General features: G+C 41.9%; 1 protein-coding gene across 1 annotated transcript in view; it reads left to right on the top strand.

Annotated features, from left to right (window-relative positions):
• Positions 1 to 17,561, top strand: part of TMEM132C (transmembrane protein 132C) — a 765,633-nt gene that overhangs the window by 130,238 nt on the left and 617,834 nt on the right. Inside the window, exon 4 of the mRNA XM_026859691.1 lies at positions 5,082 to 5,225. Within this exon, the coding sequence (XP_026715492.1) occupies positions 5,082 to 5,225 (144 nt within the window). The remainder of the gene's footprint in view (positions 1 to 5,081; positions 5,226 to 17,561) is intronic.

Below are 17,561 nucleotides of genomic sequence, written 5' to 3'. Positions count from 1 at the left end.
TCCACTGAGATGATGGTTGCAGAATAATAAATTCGCCGTTTTCCAGCCCTTTTGAGAGGACGTGTAACTCCTTTTCACGTTCAAGGCCTCTGCAGGCTTGAGGCAAGTCCTAGGCAGGCAGGATTTCCAGTTCAGCCCACACATAACAACTGATGAGCCCTCTGCCAAAGCAGCCAGCAGCACTCCCGCTAGCATTGCTGTGGGTCCGGCTCCTTGGCATGAAGCGGACTGTCTGTATGAATGTGGGGAGGAAAAAGGGTCAAGGAGAACAACGAGAAGTCTTTGCAAGATTGTTTAGGTTTTCTAATGTTGCGTAACACATAATCCCAATTGTTCATTCTCACCACTGGGTGACAAAACGTTATATCTTACCTGATATAACGGCGGAAAATATAAATATCTTTCTAGCAACCAGGCTTTATTAATATGTATTGGAAACCTAAAATGGTATTCAGCTATGAGGGGGGAAAAAGTACAGAATTGCTTTGGATTATAATAATTTCAGCAAAGCATCTAATTTATATGTTAAGCTTGCTTAATGGACTTACATTGCCTTGCTCTTTGATCTGAAGAAAAAGGTGGTGAATAATTTATCAACTAAAAAAACCTCCCCTAGCCCAGCCCACACGTCACAATCTGCCCTATAATTTACATTTTTTAAGAGATGCCATTTCCAGGCAGGAGAACTGGTTCCTAAAGATTCTTTCTAATATTACAAATGTATTTTCGTGAGGTACACTCTGGGGAAAAAATAATAAGGAAGGAATGCAATTCTGCAGACAAATGTTTCAGCTCCATGCCTTCTTCACTAAAGACAGTCATTTCAACTAAATGCCAAAAGGCATTTAGCTGTAGCATTTGTCAGTGGAATAGGGTTGGCTTTAGGTTTCCCTCCTGATTTACAATTGAGTGTTTATTGGGTTTACTGTACTGTAGCATGTTTTGTTAACCTCTAAAAAAACACATCCAGCTTGTGCATTAATCACAAGGATGATATCTGTCATGGTAAGCTGGGTCTGCGTGGGGCTTTTCTGCTCTGCCACACTCCATGGAAAGGATGCTGGCTGATCCCGGAGGGGCGGGGAAGATGCGCTGGCAGCTTTGGGCTGGGGTGTGGGTAATCTGTGTCCAGCTCCCGGCTCCTGAGATGCTTTCTTGTGAGATGCATCATCTGTTTCTCCATATCTTCATTTTTCAACTAGAAGAGGGGCGAAAAACTACATCCTGTCAGCTGACAGTAGCTGGGTGAGCTGCAGTAGTGTCAGGTGCCCAAGGAGGGTTTAGGCTGGTGTGGTGGTGTTTAAACTCTAATTATTGGGAACTGTGCCTGAAGTTCCTCAACTGGTTTGTGTCTACCTATTGCAGTCGTTCCTCAGTAATCCCTGTTTCTGGTCACATACATAGGTAACAGCAGTGTTGGTAATCACAGCTCTATCATGACTCTTGACACATCTCCCATTCACATTTCCACCCCCATTTGTCCAAAGCAATGAGTTGTCAAACATTTACTATGGCTGCACACAGGATTTATTCATATTTAAATAAAGCCATTATCCTGGCCTTGAGTTTCAGTAGTTTTCTGCTCTTCCTCTTGAGTATTTCTCTCAGTAGTGCCATCTAATCAGCTTTAGGTTTTAATTAAACAGCTGTCATTTGCTTCCTAGTTCTGTTGCGACCTGATGTTGTATTAAATTTTAATTTAGCCTAGGCTGGATAAGAAGTAGATTCCTTCAGACAACAAAGAAACGCTATTAGCAGGTTACAGTTGTAATTAAGAAGAGCCCTGCTGAAGTGCTAATGCATTCAGGTACAGAGAAGGAGCTGGAGATAAACACTCCCATAATTATTATTCAGGGACAGAGCCTGCAATATGAATGTGTAGCTTCCACCCAGGCTGCTTGAATGGAAGGTTTGGGTCAAGATCTGGCAGCTGAAACCCTCGACAAAAGAAATAGGCAGGAATTCCCAGTTTTTCACCTGGGACCTTGGGGTGTCAGCACTTAGAGGTTTGTGCTGGTGGTCCCTGGGTGTGTTTCCAGATGTTTCACTGGTGCTGTGCCACGTGAGAGGACCTGCCTATGTAAATCAACGTTATTACCCTTCTCCACATTTCAGATGCTGTTAGAAATAACTAGCGTAGGTATCTTAAATTCACTAACGCTTTTTGTCTGCCGTAAACCGTACCATGGAAATACAAACCAACCTTAAGAGAATTTAGATGAAATGCTATTACTTGTTGAAGATGTACTAAAAAAAAAAAAAAAAAGTCTGTTTATAAATCTAATGGACAGTCAATTAGTTCAGTTCTGCCTTCATATCTCTTCCTCAGAGGAGATATATTTTTTCAGTCTATAAATAGCCAGCTCTTAAAAACGTTTTTACACAGCCTATTATACTTGTGTAACACTCAGTCTAGGCATCAGGCATCTGAAATATTGATTTATATAGCAGAATTGCTTACCGGTGAAGTGTATTTTTTGTGAAGCAGCACCAGCTAATTAGCAGGTGGGTACCTGTGCAGGCTGGGAGGGAGGGACTGCTCAGGACAATGCTTCTGTCAAGAGTAGGATGAATATATTTCAGAGCACCCACAAATAGTGGGGTCATGAGGTGTCTCTTATAAAGCCTTTTCTCTCCTGCTCATCTTCACAGGGAGTTTACAAAAGGAATGCAAATGTCTTTACAAACTTTGCGTTATCCTTCAGAGCATCAAAGTGACTTCAGCTGGGTAGCTAAGTAGCACTGAGAGTTAAAAGGAGGCTCCATGTTTTGTTTATCTTTTGTCACACATGAGGGTCAACACAAGGGGGATACAAGGAACAGCACAAAAACCAAAGGACAGATTAGTTCAGGCCTGTTGAGAACCTGGTTCCAAGCCGGCTGAAGTCAAAAGACGCCTTTCATCTATGACTTAGTAGGGCTTTGGATCAGGCCATAATTGCATCAAAGTGCTGCTTGCCCCGACCTGTAGGAGTTACGTAGCAGTGCTAACAGCGAGCGAAGGTTTGGAAGTAGAATTAGTCACATGTTCACGGTTTGTGACCTTGGCAAAAATACCGTTTCTCCTGATGCCCTTGAGAGTCTCTTGTTGAAGAACTGCATAGAGCTAGCATACAGGCAAACTGCTGCTTGGGAGGGTTTTGACACAGGACCACCATGTCTTCAGCATATATCTGGCATATGCTTATACTGGATTGATGGCTTAGGATTTATGGGCTATTTGCTGTTGTTTTGGGGAAATCTAACCACCTCGGCTGTGAGATACTCGTGGATGAAGCACCCTCAGTTTCTCTTTGTCTGTCTTACACAACCTCTGTCTACCTGAGGTGCATCTAATTGTTTTCTTTTACCAGTCGGTGCATTTCCTTCTTAGTTTTGTTCAAACCTCAGTCACTGTAAAGATTTTACAATTGTTCTTTCGCACTTCCACTTTGTCACATACTTCTTTCTTTCCCAGTGTCCCTCCATCATGGATGGCAGCTGGTGGTTATAAATGAGACCATTCAGTGTAAACAAAAACTAGACAGTCATTTACTGTATGAAACATCTGGTTTGTGCCTCACAGAGAACAGAACAAAGACAGTGTATTTATTTCATGAGGTATTATTCAGAAAAGCATCTCTATTCAGGACAACACTTAAAAGCTTAAATCAAATTGAAGTCTAAGTGTCAAGTTGAGCACGTACTTTTAGTGCTGTTCCGAACAGAAATGGACTCGAGTACATGCTTAAATGCTTTTCTGGAACATGACTGCCCATAAAGCTCTAGTAGACTATATTAGTTAGCTGGCACTAGTGTTATTAGTACTTCAACTCATTTAATTCAGGGTGCTTTTTGTATAAGTTTCCGAATATTGATTAATAATACATCTTAGTTGCAAGTATTTATTGGTCTTCTCCAGCTGTCCTTAGCTTGTGGTCAATGCCCATTATTTTCTATCAATCTAGCTAGCAGATAGAAGCAAATGATAGTGAATATATCTCCCTATGCAAGCTGCCATCAAATTTTTCACTAAAATCCATTTCTACTTCCACCAATTCTAATAATGGAATTTAAAGTTAGATTAGTTTGAAGCAACTTTTTTTTTTTTTTTTTTTTTTTTCCCCCCCAACTGGCAAGCGATTAGTTTTATGGAAGTTGAAAAATGAAAAGCAGATTGATTCAAAGCAGTATTTCCTGCTGCAGGCTTTTTGAGAAAGCCGAACTGTTTCTCTATGAATGCACAGATCATTCCTTGCCCCACATGTGTGTCACGTTTGGGGCCTGCAGTAAGCACTGCTTCAGCAAGGACAAGCTGCTCTGTGGGCCTTGGGAGGCTGGTCCCCTCCGGTCTGCAATCCTGGTGACACAAGGCAGGGACCTTTGTAGCAACTCATTTTGAGAAATCAGTCAGACTGCAGCCATACTGAGAGACAGAGGAAGGCTGTGCTAATGGAGCCATTAGAGTGCCAGCACTGTGAATTCATCAGGATTAGAAATAAATGTGGTAAAATATCTCTAGGTGGGATTTTGATGGGGAAGGATTAAAAAAATGGTATATGCGTGGCATTGCTTGGTTTGTAATACTCTACCTCGTGCATAGGTTTTCTCATCATGTATTTATGTCCCAAAAAAGGGAAAATGGTCAACTCACAATGCTGTTAGCTGGAACAGTAAGGAAGAAATGCTGTTAATTGTAGTGATAATCGCTTCCCAAATCACTGGCATGATTTGGGACAAAGGGATGGGAAGACTTGCTGATACCCTCTGGAGATCCTACTTGAAGAGGGCTGTGGGTTCTGCCAGGCTTCCTTCATGTGTAATTGTGTTACAGAATTCATTGGCACAGCAGCCAAACCTGTAAATGAGTTCAAAAAGTGTAAATCCATATGTTTGTCAAAACCAAAAATTGATGGTCCAGATGCAACTTCTGGCTTAGAAAGTTGTTAAACCATTGACTGCAGGGAGCTCGAAGGGTGAGTGCAAGGAAGGGTTGCCCCTGCCAGAGGCAGGGTTTTGGTTCATCGGTCTGACCCCTGGGGCATTCTGGTGGTTTTACGCTGTCTAACGCCCATCCTTCGTGTGTGTGTGTGTGCATACAGGACACAGAAGTCCTCAACACGGCCATTCTGACGGGCAAAACGGTGTCTGTTCCAGTCAAGGTTGTTGCCGTGCAGGAGGACGGGTCTGTGGTCGACGTTTCCGACTCCACCGAGTGCAGATCAGCTGATGAAGACGTCATAAAGGTAAGGCACCCCCATGAGGAGGAGAGCAGAGTTTTCACCCCCTTGACCACCACCATATTGAGACCTAGCCCACAGTCGGGTTTTTACATCCGTCGGTTGTTTTACAGTCATGGGTGTTTCTGTGGCGGGGGGTTGTTTCCACTGTGAGGTGAGGAGAGCGGTCTCGAGGCGATGCAGGGCGAACACGTTTCCACAGACGGATGCAGAGCTCTTTGTGCTGGTGTGTTCCATGGGGGAGAGAGGGCCAGGGATGCTGAAAGAGCAGTCCTGATCTTCCTTTGCTGGCCAGCCAGTGCTGATGTGAAGGAGCGTGCTGTCTGATTCCTCCCACCTGAGAAAAGTCAACGCCCCACACAGGCATCTTTGTTCTTGTGTGGCTTTTCTGCATCTATTATTTAATAGCAGTAGCGCAGTATATTGTAACAGTGTACAGCAAGGTTTCCTGCATGTTTCTGACTTCATCACCTGCTTTCCAGTCAGGAATTTCTTATAAGTAAAGATACTGAACTGTACCAAAATCTGGAGGAACTTGACAGAGAATAGAAAATAACAAACATACTGCAAAAATTCCTAAGACAAGAGCTGGAAGCTTTTAAACAATGTTGTGTTTGGGTGTTCTGTTTTTTTTGGGTTTTTGTTTTAAATAATATGTTTAACTGGTTCTCCCTCCCTGACATTGAGATGAAAATGGCGTTAATGTGACTTTATCAAGACACATGACTGCATGACTTCTGACACCATTGCATGGCTTTCAGCTTTTAGCTCATTATTATTTTTAGGCATAAAAGCTATCAATTGTGTCATGTGTGAATGTCTTTCAGACCTGAACACTTCTTTCTCTTCAGATTGCATTTGAAACCCACATGCTATACCTGTGTACTTTTCACCTATTATTACAACCTCTTTGTAGGTAAAACTGCAAAGGAGCTAATAGATAGCTTATACTTTGTCGGATAAATTTTCGTGTTCTTTCGCTGGCTAAAGAATTGCACGCAGCAAAGCTATTTATTTTGAAGATAATACACTGGAACAAAAAAATTTCACCTTTACACAACTCTGAAGAAGCTCGTTACAAATTTCTGTAATAAATTACATCCTCTAAAGCAAACAAAATTTCATTACATTTTAGGTCCAATGATAACGAAATTCCTTTGCAGCTAAAGAGCTTATGGAGCAATTGTACATTTTGTAGATGTTTTCTCTTTCTGAGACCTATAGATAGGTGAAAGATGACATCCATTTGATCCTAGGTAGCTATAGGAAAGGCAAGATGGGTTTGGGCCAAAAACCTTAGTCAGGCAGCCTCTACTTACTTCCAACTTTTTTCATTGAGATTTATCTCCATTTAACATGAAGGCAAATAATTCATAAATAAAATTGAAATTATTGGGCAGAGGCTTGTGTGCGATTGTATCCTCAGAGAAGCTGATAGTTTGGAGCTTAGTTATATGATAACGATGCCTAGAACTTTTCAGACCTCAAAGCATTTCGCAAAGGACATCAGTGTAATATTCCCTTTTCGTGAAAGTGACTGTTCCAATGTTTAGCCTCAGCCAGTGACGGAATAGGTCTGCTGGGTCTCTAGCCTGGGCTCCAGCTTCTATATTTTCCCTTATATATCAGATGGGGGAAAAAATAATCGCATTTTGGTTTTCTGAAAACCAAATTTCCTTGAAAGTCCTTACTAGAAGAAACATGAAAAAATATCTTTGTGGCTAATTTAATTGTCAAAGGAACAGACTCTCCTGATAAATTTTGCTCTTCTTTTTTTTTGCTGTATACCATACAGCTATTACCTGATTAGTGGCTATTATTTATCAGTTGATAAATATGAACAATGAGTTGTTCATATTATAAACTCAAGCACCAAGTTATCAGATCGTTGACATACTGCTGAGACTGTCTTGTTTTTTGCACTTTAGAAAATCAGATCCAGATCTGGACTTTTCTGTTAATTGAGTTTGTAGTATTTCTAGGTCTTGCTATAGTTAGAGAGTACTGGACTGAACCAGATAGGGAAAAGGTCAGGAAAAAGATTCCCATTCCTCTTCCACTAATAGAATTAGTAACTGCAGACGTTAAGGAGATGTGACATTTCAAAACACTGCCTTTTTAAAGTCCATTTAGTTCAATCAGCAGTTGTCCATATGGATATCCTGTCAAAGCTGGGCATGAACTTGTTGTGGGTCCCAAATCTAAAAGGTCCACTGAAGCTGGCAACTAAATAAAGCTTGACGTGACCTCTGTGAGCAGAGACAAGATTTCCAGTTGCAGTTGTGGATTTATACACTTCAAGAAAGCAAAGCTCTTGCCCTTTGACCAGCTTTTTTTCTTTTTCAAAACGGGTTGTATATCTAGGTGGAATTACATCTGCTCCAAAGCACCTTCAAGCTGACAAGTGTTGTCCCATTCCTTTCAGTGATCTGGATAGAAGAGACCAAAACACAGGCCAAAATTCTGCACAGATTTTACAAGACTTGCACCATAATTCCCATTCGTTTGGTAGTAACTAAATTGGTATAAATCAGGTCTTCACTTGACCGCTCCGTGAAATTATTTGTGTATCAACTAACTGATAGTAGAGAATGCCTCTGGGACTCTTTCCCAGACCTGGTACCCCACTGTCTAATATATTGACTTAATGAACAAAACCGAGAGGTCTGAATGTGGTCTTTGCTGAGTTCATCTTCCCTCATCCTGGTGATATAAAATGGGAGTAATGTTATTTTTGTGAAAATCGCAGCGTGCTTGTAATGGATTTCAGTCACAAATTACTGAGAGGTGCTCTCAGGCTGGATGCTGTTCAGGCATAATTTTTTAACTGGAAATATATGTATTGGTTGCAAGATTGAATCCATAACGATTAATTAGCTGAGTTAAAATTTAGTGCAGGTTTTATGTGCCTATATTTTTTCAGAAAAATGCATATTCCCTTTACAAGCCCCTTTGGTAAAGTCAATATTGACTTTGCTTCCAAATTTGTGTTGCCTTTTCTATATAGGTTGTACTGCTAAACCCTCTAATAAGAGTCGTCAGGCGATCTGGATGTAATTGCCTAATCTTAAGCTTCTTTTCACTGTTAATTCTGCCTTTATTGTTTCTTTGTAATTGGAGAGATATTCATATTCTTTTGGGCAGAGCAGAGTGTGTTGCATTCTTAACCTTTCATTTCTGTTTAATAGCTAATGATTTAATAGACAATGAGACAATTCTTTGATCACTGCTGTAACACCATTATTTTCAATTAAGACACAAAGAATTGAAGCTAGTTTAAATAAAAACAGACTTTGGCCCGGTCTATTATGTACTTATACAAAACGTGCTCCTCTGGGCAGCTACCTAGATATCACGTCGATATGAATACTACTCTGAGATGGTCAAATAGATAGATGATGTACGAGTGATTTATTTGTAGGCAAGAGATGTGAATCTTTCCTCTTCTAAGCCATATATTCCCTCAGCCTAACAGTTTAATAGCTTCCCAGCAAGAGAATATTTCAGTCCGCATTTTTCAAAGCCCACCTAATTAGTGGTAAATATAATGAAACACACCGAGTACTTTTTGACCTTCCAACCTTAGCATGACTTGATCCTCAAAGGATATCTGACAGGTAAACCTGCTCAGTTCAACTACAGCCCCTGGTCCCTAGAGTTGCTGATCCCTACAGCTGGACACAGGTTGTAATACTGACCAACCATTTTAACTTGAACTGGCTACCTTCTAAAATACTTGGATGGAAACATTACAATAAGGCAGTGAAGCTTTTACACTTATTTCATTATTTAAAAGGAGCATTTAATGCTGCTGGCATTTGAGGGGAAAGATTGGCTTTATGATTAAGGCACTGACATGTTCTCAGCATTAATTTCCATATCTCTTGCTGATTTCCTGTGCAACTGTGGGTAAATCACTCATTCCCCTTGGAATCTCGCTTCTTTATCTGCAAACAGGGAGGAGAAATACATCCTTTCCCCAGCCTCAGCCTGCCACAGTGCAGTTCCTGAAGCTACTGTTGACTCTGAATGGACAAAATTCTTATCTTCACTAGAGTCTCATTAACTTTAGTGGTCTTCTGCCACGGACTCACCTGAAGGACTTCTCTCCCAGTGTCCTGCTTTCGTGCAAACCACAGCTAAATAGGGTTGTGAAACAGAAAGGGAAAGGAGTGGTGGAAACTTGATGGAATTTATGCATAGATTATTCAGCTGCTCTGGTGATGGGCGATACACTGAGAGATAAAGGAGCTGTAGGCATGGTGGGGTGAACCTTTCCATATGTATGCTGAACCATGGGAACTCAGTCTTCTCAGGTGGGGAAAAAAAAAGCCTTGAAAAATATTAACGTGGTTGTACCATGGCAAGGACCTCCTTTGCTTATCCATCCTGCCAGGAAGCATAAGCAGTGCTGAAGTTTTACCGGCCTGTTACAGTGGGTTTCTCTTGCTCCCCACTTGCCTTTGAGCCGGAGTTAGAGGGAAATAAAGAGTTAGATCAACATCACTGTTGGAGGGAACAACCTTGAGATGGTTTATTATAGAGGGAAGTCTAACCTGAGGGGCTTTGGCACAGTCAATCTTTACAGCTGCTTAGAAGCTCCAAGGAAGGTCCATGCCCTCCTTTTTCCTCCCTTTAAAAGTGCATTCAAAAGCCCAAACCATAGTAACTTCACAGGAAGAAAAATTCTGAAAACACTGTAGTTACGTGGTAGTTATAAACATCACCCACAAACCAGCATCCAGTGAGGAAATTATAATGAGGACAGCTTCTTAGTCCAAATGTTTATCTCAGTAGTGTACAAATGAAAGGGAGACAGCTGCCCAATTAATTCATTCTTAGATTAGTCATATTTTCATGTCCTCTGCAAGTTACGCAGAAATTGACTGATGGTTCAAATTAATCTCTGCAGTAATTCAAATGGCTTCCATGGAGTTACACCATGGACTAATTTAGCCTGATTTTTTTGTAACAGAAGGGGCCCTCAATTGAACAGAAGGGAGTCAGAGGGCCTCATCCTGCCTATTTCTGCCCACATGTAAAGTGCAATAGAAACAGGCTCAGTGTGCCCGGGCAGAGGCATACATTAAGAACAGTGGTGCTTCAATAATGTACCATGAACTCCGTCTGTGCGAGAATGCACTTTCCTTGTTAGCTTGCTAGAGGAAAGCGCTTCAGTGAATTATTTTTCACCTTTTCATAATTTCCCGTCTAATTATAATGAAAGTAAAATTCCAACTATTCCTACCTCCTACTTTTCTAACACAAACCTTATCTTGAACTCTCCATAATTTATGTTAAAACAATAGAAGACCTAATTTTCCTAGCAGCAGCCAGCTAGGCTTTATCTAATGTGCTGTAAAAGTAGTGTAAGAAAGGCAGGAAAGGTAATAGCTGAAATAGATTGAATCTGAGGAAGGTTCTTCCCTCTTCCAGATAAAAAGCAGAAGAGGACCTTATTCAAGAACGCTGGGCACTGAGATCTCTAACCACAGCACAGTAACTGCTACAAGGAACCACAGGGAAAAAAAAAACAAACAAAACCAAACCTAGGGGAAGGGAGGGATACTGCGGTTCTCCAGTTTAGATGATACTGGATTTGGGGGAACAATTCCTTGCTGCAGATTCACAGCACATTCTTAGGACAGTTTTCAGAAAGAAGCGCCTGCCTGGAGTTGTTAAATACAACTATTTATGCAGGAGCTCTGAAAACAAAGCCAGAGCTTGTAATTTGCAAGTTGTGCAGCTGCTTCGCCATTAAAGTATGTGATCAAGAATGTAATGTACTTGTACATAAAGTGGAGCTAATCTTATTTCTCCATCTATCATATTTCTGAGTACCTATCACTACATTACCTAAGAGCTTTATTTTGTGGTCACTCGCGCAGAAATTAGCTCGCTCCAGGAGTCCAAACTCTTTCTGGAAGCAGTGAAAATACTCTCTACTTGTTTATATGATGGATTTACTTTGGTGCCAGTTGGTTTATTACACAATTCATTTTGAAATAGATCTTATTTTTTAAGTGAATTTTTTCTTCAGTGCTGCTGAATGGGTCAAGGCTGACAGCCCCGGAGGCTTAACCACTCCATTTTGCCCCAGAACAGGGGACAGGTCGGGGCTGTGGCAGGCGGCTGTTCAGCTAGAAAACTTTTGAAGTGCGAATGTTTAATTTGGTGAGTCCATCTCCCTGTCCATGCTGTCCTTACAGTCTCACCTGATTAGTGCCAGCGAGTCGGTATCATCAGCTCCATGAAATCAGCTGTTAACAACCTCAAGTCACTGTCAGCTTCATCTCCATCACTCTTCGGGGGGTAACGGACTCTGCAGTCCATTACAAAGCCCCTGAAATAATGACTCCTCTGATGCCTGGCCCGGGCAAGAGGATTATGGCAGTGAAGCATTCCTCAGCTGAACAGAAGGATTACTTAGGAGATAAGGATCCTGCCTGGGACGGGGGAGTTCTGGGTTACCTCTCTGCTCTGCTCCAGGCCTGCTCTGTGAAGCTGCTGGTCTCTGTCTCAGCAGCACCACGGTGATGATGATGATACTCCTGGGCCAGTACGATTTATTGGCCAGAAACCTGTTGAAGGCTCTGCGCCTTGTCTTTTGTATCTGTACACAGGTATGCCTAAGTTAGAGCCATAATTAAATATAACAGAGCTGCCTGCAAGTCATCAGACTTATAAATTGGAGCTTTTTAGGATTTCTAATTATTTTGGCCAAAACCCCCACCCTCTCTTTGCCCCTAGAGTTCATCTTTATGAGTCATATGAGAAAGGCAGGAGAGTATGGCAGATCTCTCTGCAATATGTTGACTGTTGAATTAAGGATTTTGCTTTTTGTTGCAATATCAGAGGTTCTGACATTCAGGTCAGCAGATTCCGCTAATTAGTTTTCTAGCTAGGCAAAGTATGATCAGAAAACAGTAACACAGCCACTTACTGCATATTAAAGATTTATCTTAAAAAACACTCTTGTTACACAGCAACAGGTTGAAATCTATATTGTTTCATGATTGTGCCAAGCTAAAACTTTGGGTCTAGAATCATATTTGCACACAAACCAGCTCCATGTGTAGCAATAATGATGCCAATGAGGCAATCTCACAAAATCACATATTGAAGAATTAATATTCTGTACACAGTACACATTGTACACAGTTTATAGCAAAATATATGTGTGTATCTTCCTGAAGCTATTTTTAAACACACACAGTCTTCAAAGCCAGCTTGAGAAAACAGTGTTTTGTCTGGGAGAGGATACGTTAAGAACAGACCATGCCGACATGTGCAATTACAGATTTCGGCAGAGATGCTTATGGTGTCTTCCAAGGGACCAGCTGCTGCTTCGGAGGAAGAAAACAATTCTATGGCTTAGCATTTGGCTGCTCGAGAGCAGACATGCAAAGGGCATGGATCCCAGACCTGGAAAACAATCATTAGCCGGAACGGCGATATGGCTTAGGATAAACTCTGAATATTTTATACTAAGAGATGCACAGAGTAAACAGCACAGTCCAGGCTCAACAAAAGCAAATGCAGCAAAAAGTAGCTGTTGTCGGGAGAAAATGACAAATTTCTGGAGGCTTTTTCTCCAAGTTCTGTAGGAGATTAACTCTGCTTTATAAACTTTAATGCAGCTGGCCATTTAAATATTTTAATTGCAGATGCGTGAACCTCATGGATTCTGAGGCTTTTATACCTCTTGAACTATCATTCTGCTGGGCAAATTAATTCAGATTCCCATTGTCATCAAAACTCCTGGGGCCAAAACGTGCTCTCAGCTAAAGTCATGCAACTGTGTGAAAGGCATTGGAGTGACAGAGGTGTTCCAGAGGGCAAAATTTACTCCATGTGAAAGTTAAAGCAGCCATTAGCTGTCAGCTATGGGATCAGAAAAAAGTCTTTCTCTTCCGCCCTCTTCACTGAAGTGATGGCTGGGAGAAGTGGGACTGGGCAGCAGGTGACGCCTTCTGGATGGCATGGCATCCCATTCTAAATAAGCAAGAGTGTTTTGGGCACCAAAAATGTATGTTAAAACGTACGTACGATGCTGAACCTTTCAACCCCCAAACAGGCTTTATTTCCAGAGGACTTTGTGCTGAGGCAGCTCGGCAGCGATCAACACACTCAGCAACCAAACCTTTGCATTCCCTGGCTCTGTGGGTCACAGTCGGATTTGGAATGCAGTTTTTGTGGTTTAATTTACCCACACCTGTGTTTTAGTAATGTGTTTCGAGACGCATTCCCTTGAGATACATAATTGGAGTTGAGGATGGAGATGATGAGGCTGACACGCCACCATCATTTTGAAGCGCAGTTAATTTATTTGACACAAAAAACACCTACCATTGACAGTAACCAGCTCCCCTTCTCCTCTGTGGTAGAAGTAATTTTTCTTTTCTTGCTATGTTTTTAATTATTAATGGTTTTGCATTCTCATCATACGGAATTGGAAAAATGAAAACTATTTTGGTATCTTTCATAGGAACAGCAACAAGAGGAGAACTAATGTGTAGCTCATCAAATCTGCCTTTGTACATCAGGATTGGGGTGTATCTGGGATTTTGAGGGGAATGGGGAAGATCCAGTCTTAAAGAATAGTAGCTAAATACTGGATTAATGAATCAGACAACTCATTAAATAAGGATGAAAGAACAAAGTGAAGTACATGAAGCACAGGGAATGGAAGATACGCACTGGGGTGTGGCTCTTCTCTTCTCCCAGCTGCATTACGTGAGAGCAGCCCTCAGCTTCTGTGGGAACAGTGGCTTCAGGGTTAAATAAATGGCAGGATTTAGCATTTTGGTTTGTGTTGTGGGTTCTTAAGGTCTGATTTATACTAATGTTACTGTACAGAAGCATTCACTCCCACATCAAAGGCTTCCTTTAATTGCTAGAGAAGTAAAGAATTGCTTTTGTGAGTTGAGTCAGGTTACTGGAGCGTGGTCCAGGTATATCTTTAAAAAAAATCAGGAGTATCAAGCAGAGATTAAAACTTTAATGTTTGCATTTGGTCAATAGGAAGTAGAAACTAAATCCATCACCTCTACATTTTACAACTGCTCAGTGGAGCAGATTTGGAATTCTGTGATGCTCGACTGGGGAATTAAGCAACTTTCCACTGAATTCAGTGTGAAAATGAATCACTGTTTTGTTAATATAAGGTTGTTTTATTTTACTCCTTTGATTAATTTCTCCTGAGGAAAAGCATTGGAAGTGCTCCCCGATTTTAGAACAAATAAGCATATTGCTTAAAGTAGTCAGTGGTCAAACAGCGACCAGCGTTGGCACTGACAACGCCATCTCCTAGACTCCGTGCCCTGGAAGACAAACAGGAACTTCAGTCGACTTAGTATCTCCGTTCCAGACAGCTGGTCAACATTTTTATTTTACATTTGATACCGATCTAGTCACATTTGTATGGCAAAAACTTGATTTTGTTTAAAAAGTATGGCAGCTTAGATTCAAACGCAAACCTACGGTACAAAATCAGATTCCCTCAGAAAGGTGTGAGGCAATAAAGTACTGGTGCTTACAAGGCCATATGTATAGATACACGTAAGTATAGAAATTAATAGATGCATGGGGATTGTATAAATGCCTTCTCATATATATACACACACATACACATATATATACACACACACATACATACACAGACATAGTAATCCTGGTCAGTAGACATATAAAACAAAGTCTTTACTTGGAAGAGCTTAAAGCAGAGTCTAATCCTGCTCTGACATTCTTCTGCATCTTGTACACCCACCTCCTTCTTTGACATGTTTTTAAAATACAGCCTCCAATAGCGTTTTTACAGACGTGGTTTATTCTGTGATTCCCCAGGCAGCGCAGTGACTCCCTCCAGCCCCGGTGCTTTAACCCGCCGTGGCCTCTGGAGCCAGGGACGGGATGGCTCCATGCCAGGCTGGGCAGGGTACCGCCGTCTCCTCAGCGCTCTGAAATGAAGGTGCAACACCTGGGCACCTGCTCCGCTTTTCAAAACGTGCCCAGAAAAAAGGTGTCGGGCAGCAGCTGACAGGTTCGCTGGCTGGCACAGCCGAGTGGGAGATGTCCCGAGACCCAGCGTTTGTAATTAGCAGAGGGGTGGCAGTGTCAGAAGAGGGACTGATGTGCCTGGGTGGTTTGGCTCGGTGGGAGGCAGGCTTTGTAAACACAGCTGGCACTTCTAGAGGTGCCACGCTCTGCTTGGGTTCATCCTCAAAACAGGGCGAAGTCAGAGCTTGCAGGGGTACTCTGATCAGTGAAGGAGTAACGCTGCAAAGAGGGCAGAGTCAGACGGATCTGTGCTATATGGAGATGTAGAAAATCTGCAGTATACGTTACATACATTATAACGCTCACTGATCCCGTAGTAATTGTGCTAATGGCCTCATTCACTGAGTGAGAGTAAGGACTACTCGCGTGAGAAGCATTGCAGGGTATGGCCTTCCAACACTCTAAAAATACACTTCAGCAGCATGTAGCCAGCAGCTAACGAACTCTGCAGCTCCTTCAAAGGGAATTCCAGCCTGCTCCTGCTAGAGAGCACCTGTGATGTCTTAATGGGCTGAACAACACAGTCCTGCCCTGGGCTGGAGAACAAAACCTCCCTTAAACATGAGCCCGGATCCGAAATCTGTCATGAGCTGGGGAAAAGGATGTCTTCTAATAAACAGAGAAATAGCGAGCAGAGCTACACAAACTCTTGCAAGTGTCAAGAAAGGGCTGTAAAATGCCTGTATACTTCATTGGAGATTTGGGCATTTATTAGAGTTGCATGCATTTATTTGTGGAGTGCTGATAATGTACTCTGAGCCCTGTGTAAAATAGGTGTGGACGCAGTGCCTGCTCTACAGATCTCAGACGAGCAGGAGTTACACCTGGCTTGCTACAATATAGACATTCTGCGAGGTATAATCCTTTCCCGAGGTCCTTGTACAAATACCCAGGCAGCTTAGCAGTGAGGAGGGGAATGGAGAATGGAGATTGCCCAGCAGGACTGCAGGAGAAGGGGAGCTCTTTGTTTGAAATGCATTGTCAGAAATGATAAGTTCCTAGCAGGAAATACTATCTCCTATTTATATGCTTTATTTATTTGCTCTTTTTTTTCCAATTGCTGCTTCTGAGATTACTGTTTGGATTTAATTTGCAACTCCTCTCCAACAGCTCTCAGGCTTTCTTCTGAAAACATAAGAGAAAATCCTTAAAACACACAGTTCTTCCTTAGATCTCTTACACTCAACATTATTCACTGCAGAGCAAAATTAATGTATGCCCTTCCTTATTGTTTTCCTTCTTAATTCATTTCTTTCCATAGAGGCTCAGCAAGCACCAATTTTCCAAGTGAGTTTTTAATCGCCTGAGCCCAGCATGATTACTGTCTTCCAATCTAGTTGCCATTTGATGCAATCAGTATTTCAGATTACAATTATTATCTTTCTTTCTTTTTTTTTTTTTTTTTTTTCCCCAAAAAAAACCTGAATGCTATATGGCCAGCTGATAACACTTGGCTGCAAAGAAACATAAAATACCGATAGTGCTGTGTGAAGGAATATAACCTTTGATTGTGAGGTCTTCCCCAGCCAAGTGCATGAAGGTGATGTGAAATGGTTTCGTAAGATGAGGCACAAAGGAATTTATTATTCCGATACCAAGAGCACAGGCTGGGGAGGCGGTGAGGGAAGGAAGGAGAAGACGGGAACGCAGCGTGCTGAAGTGTTTCTCACTGCTGGAATGTTTGCTTTGAAAGGGCCTTTCAAGAGTACATGTTGCCAGGGGAGATTTTCTCTCCACATCTTTTATTGCAACCCCACAAATAAAAGATTTCAATACACCAATACTGGAAAACTGCAGACTTAAATAGTCCCTGCCACGCAGAAGCTGCAGACTTTTAGATTTCCCCAACCTGCAGTGAGTTTAGCATGAGAGATTATCAGTGTAAAATGAGAAAACTCTTCCTTGGAGTAAATCCTTCATTGCTGTGTTTTTAACTATAGATGCCAAGCAAACATTTGCAAATCGCTGAGTGAAGATTAGGACCCGAGTACGGTAAGCAAGGAAGGAGTAACCCCGGAGCAAATAAAGGTAGAAGGGAAACGGCAGCTGTGAATATGGGGCTGCGTTTTTCTTAGAGCAAACTGCCAGAATTGTGTCTCTCCTCCTTACAGCCTATCCTGCAACACCTCCTCTCTTAGCCTCCTCCTGCGGAGGTCCAGGGATGGCTTTTTGTCTCTTTATGTGACATAACACTGGGAGAAAACCACACGGGTGCAGCTGGTTCCTAAATAATTGCACCTAGCCATGGTGAGCTGGGGGAGATCCAGTCAGCACCATGACAGC

The sequence above is a fragment of the Athene cunicularia genome, assembly GCF_003259725.1.
Source record: "Athene cunicularia isolate RWA chromosome 15 unlocalized genomic scaffold, athCun1 chr15_part1, whole genome shotgun sequence".
NCBI classification, from domain to species: domain Eukaryota; kingdom Metazoa; phylum Chordata; class Aves; order Strigiformes; family Strigidae; genus Athene; species Athene cunicularia.
Note: the sequence above shows the minus strand (reverse complement) of the source record. Positions and strands in the feature narration are given on the sequence as shown.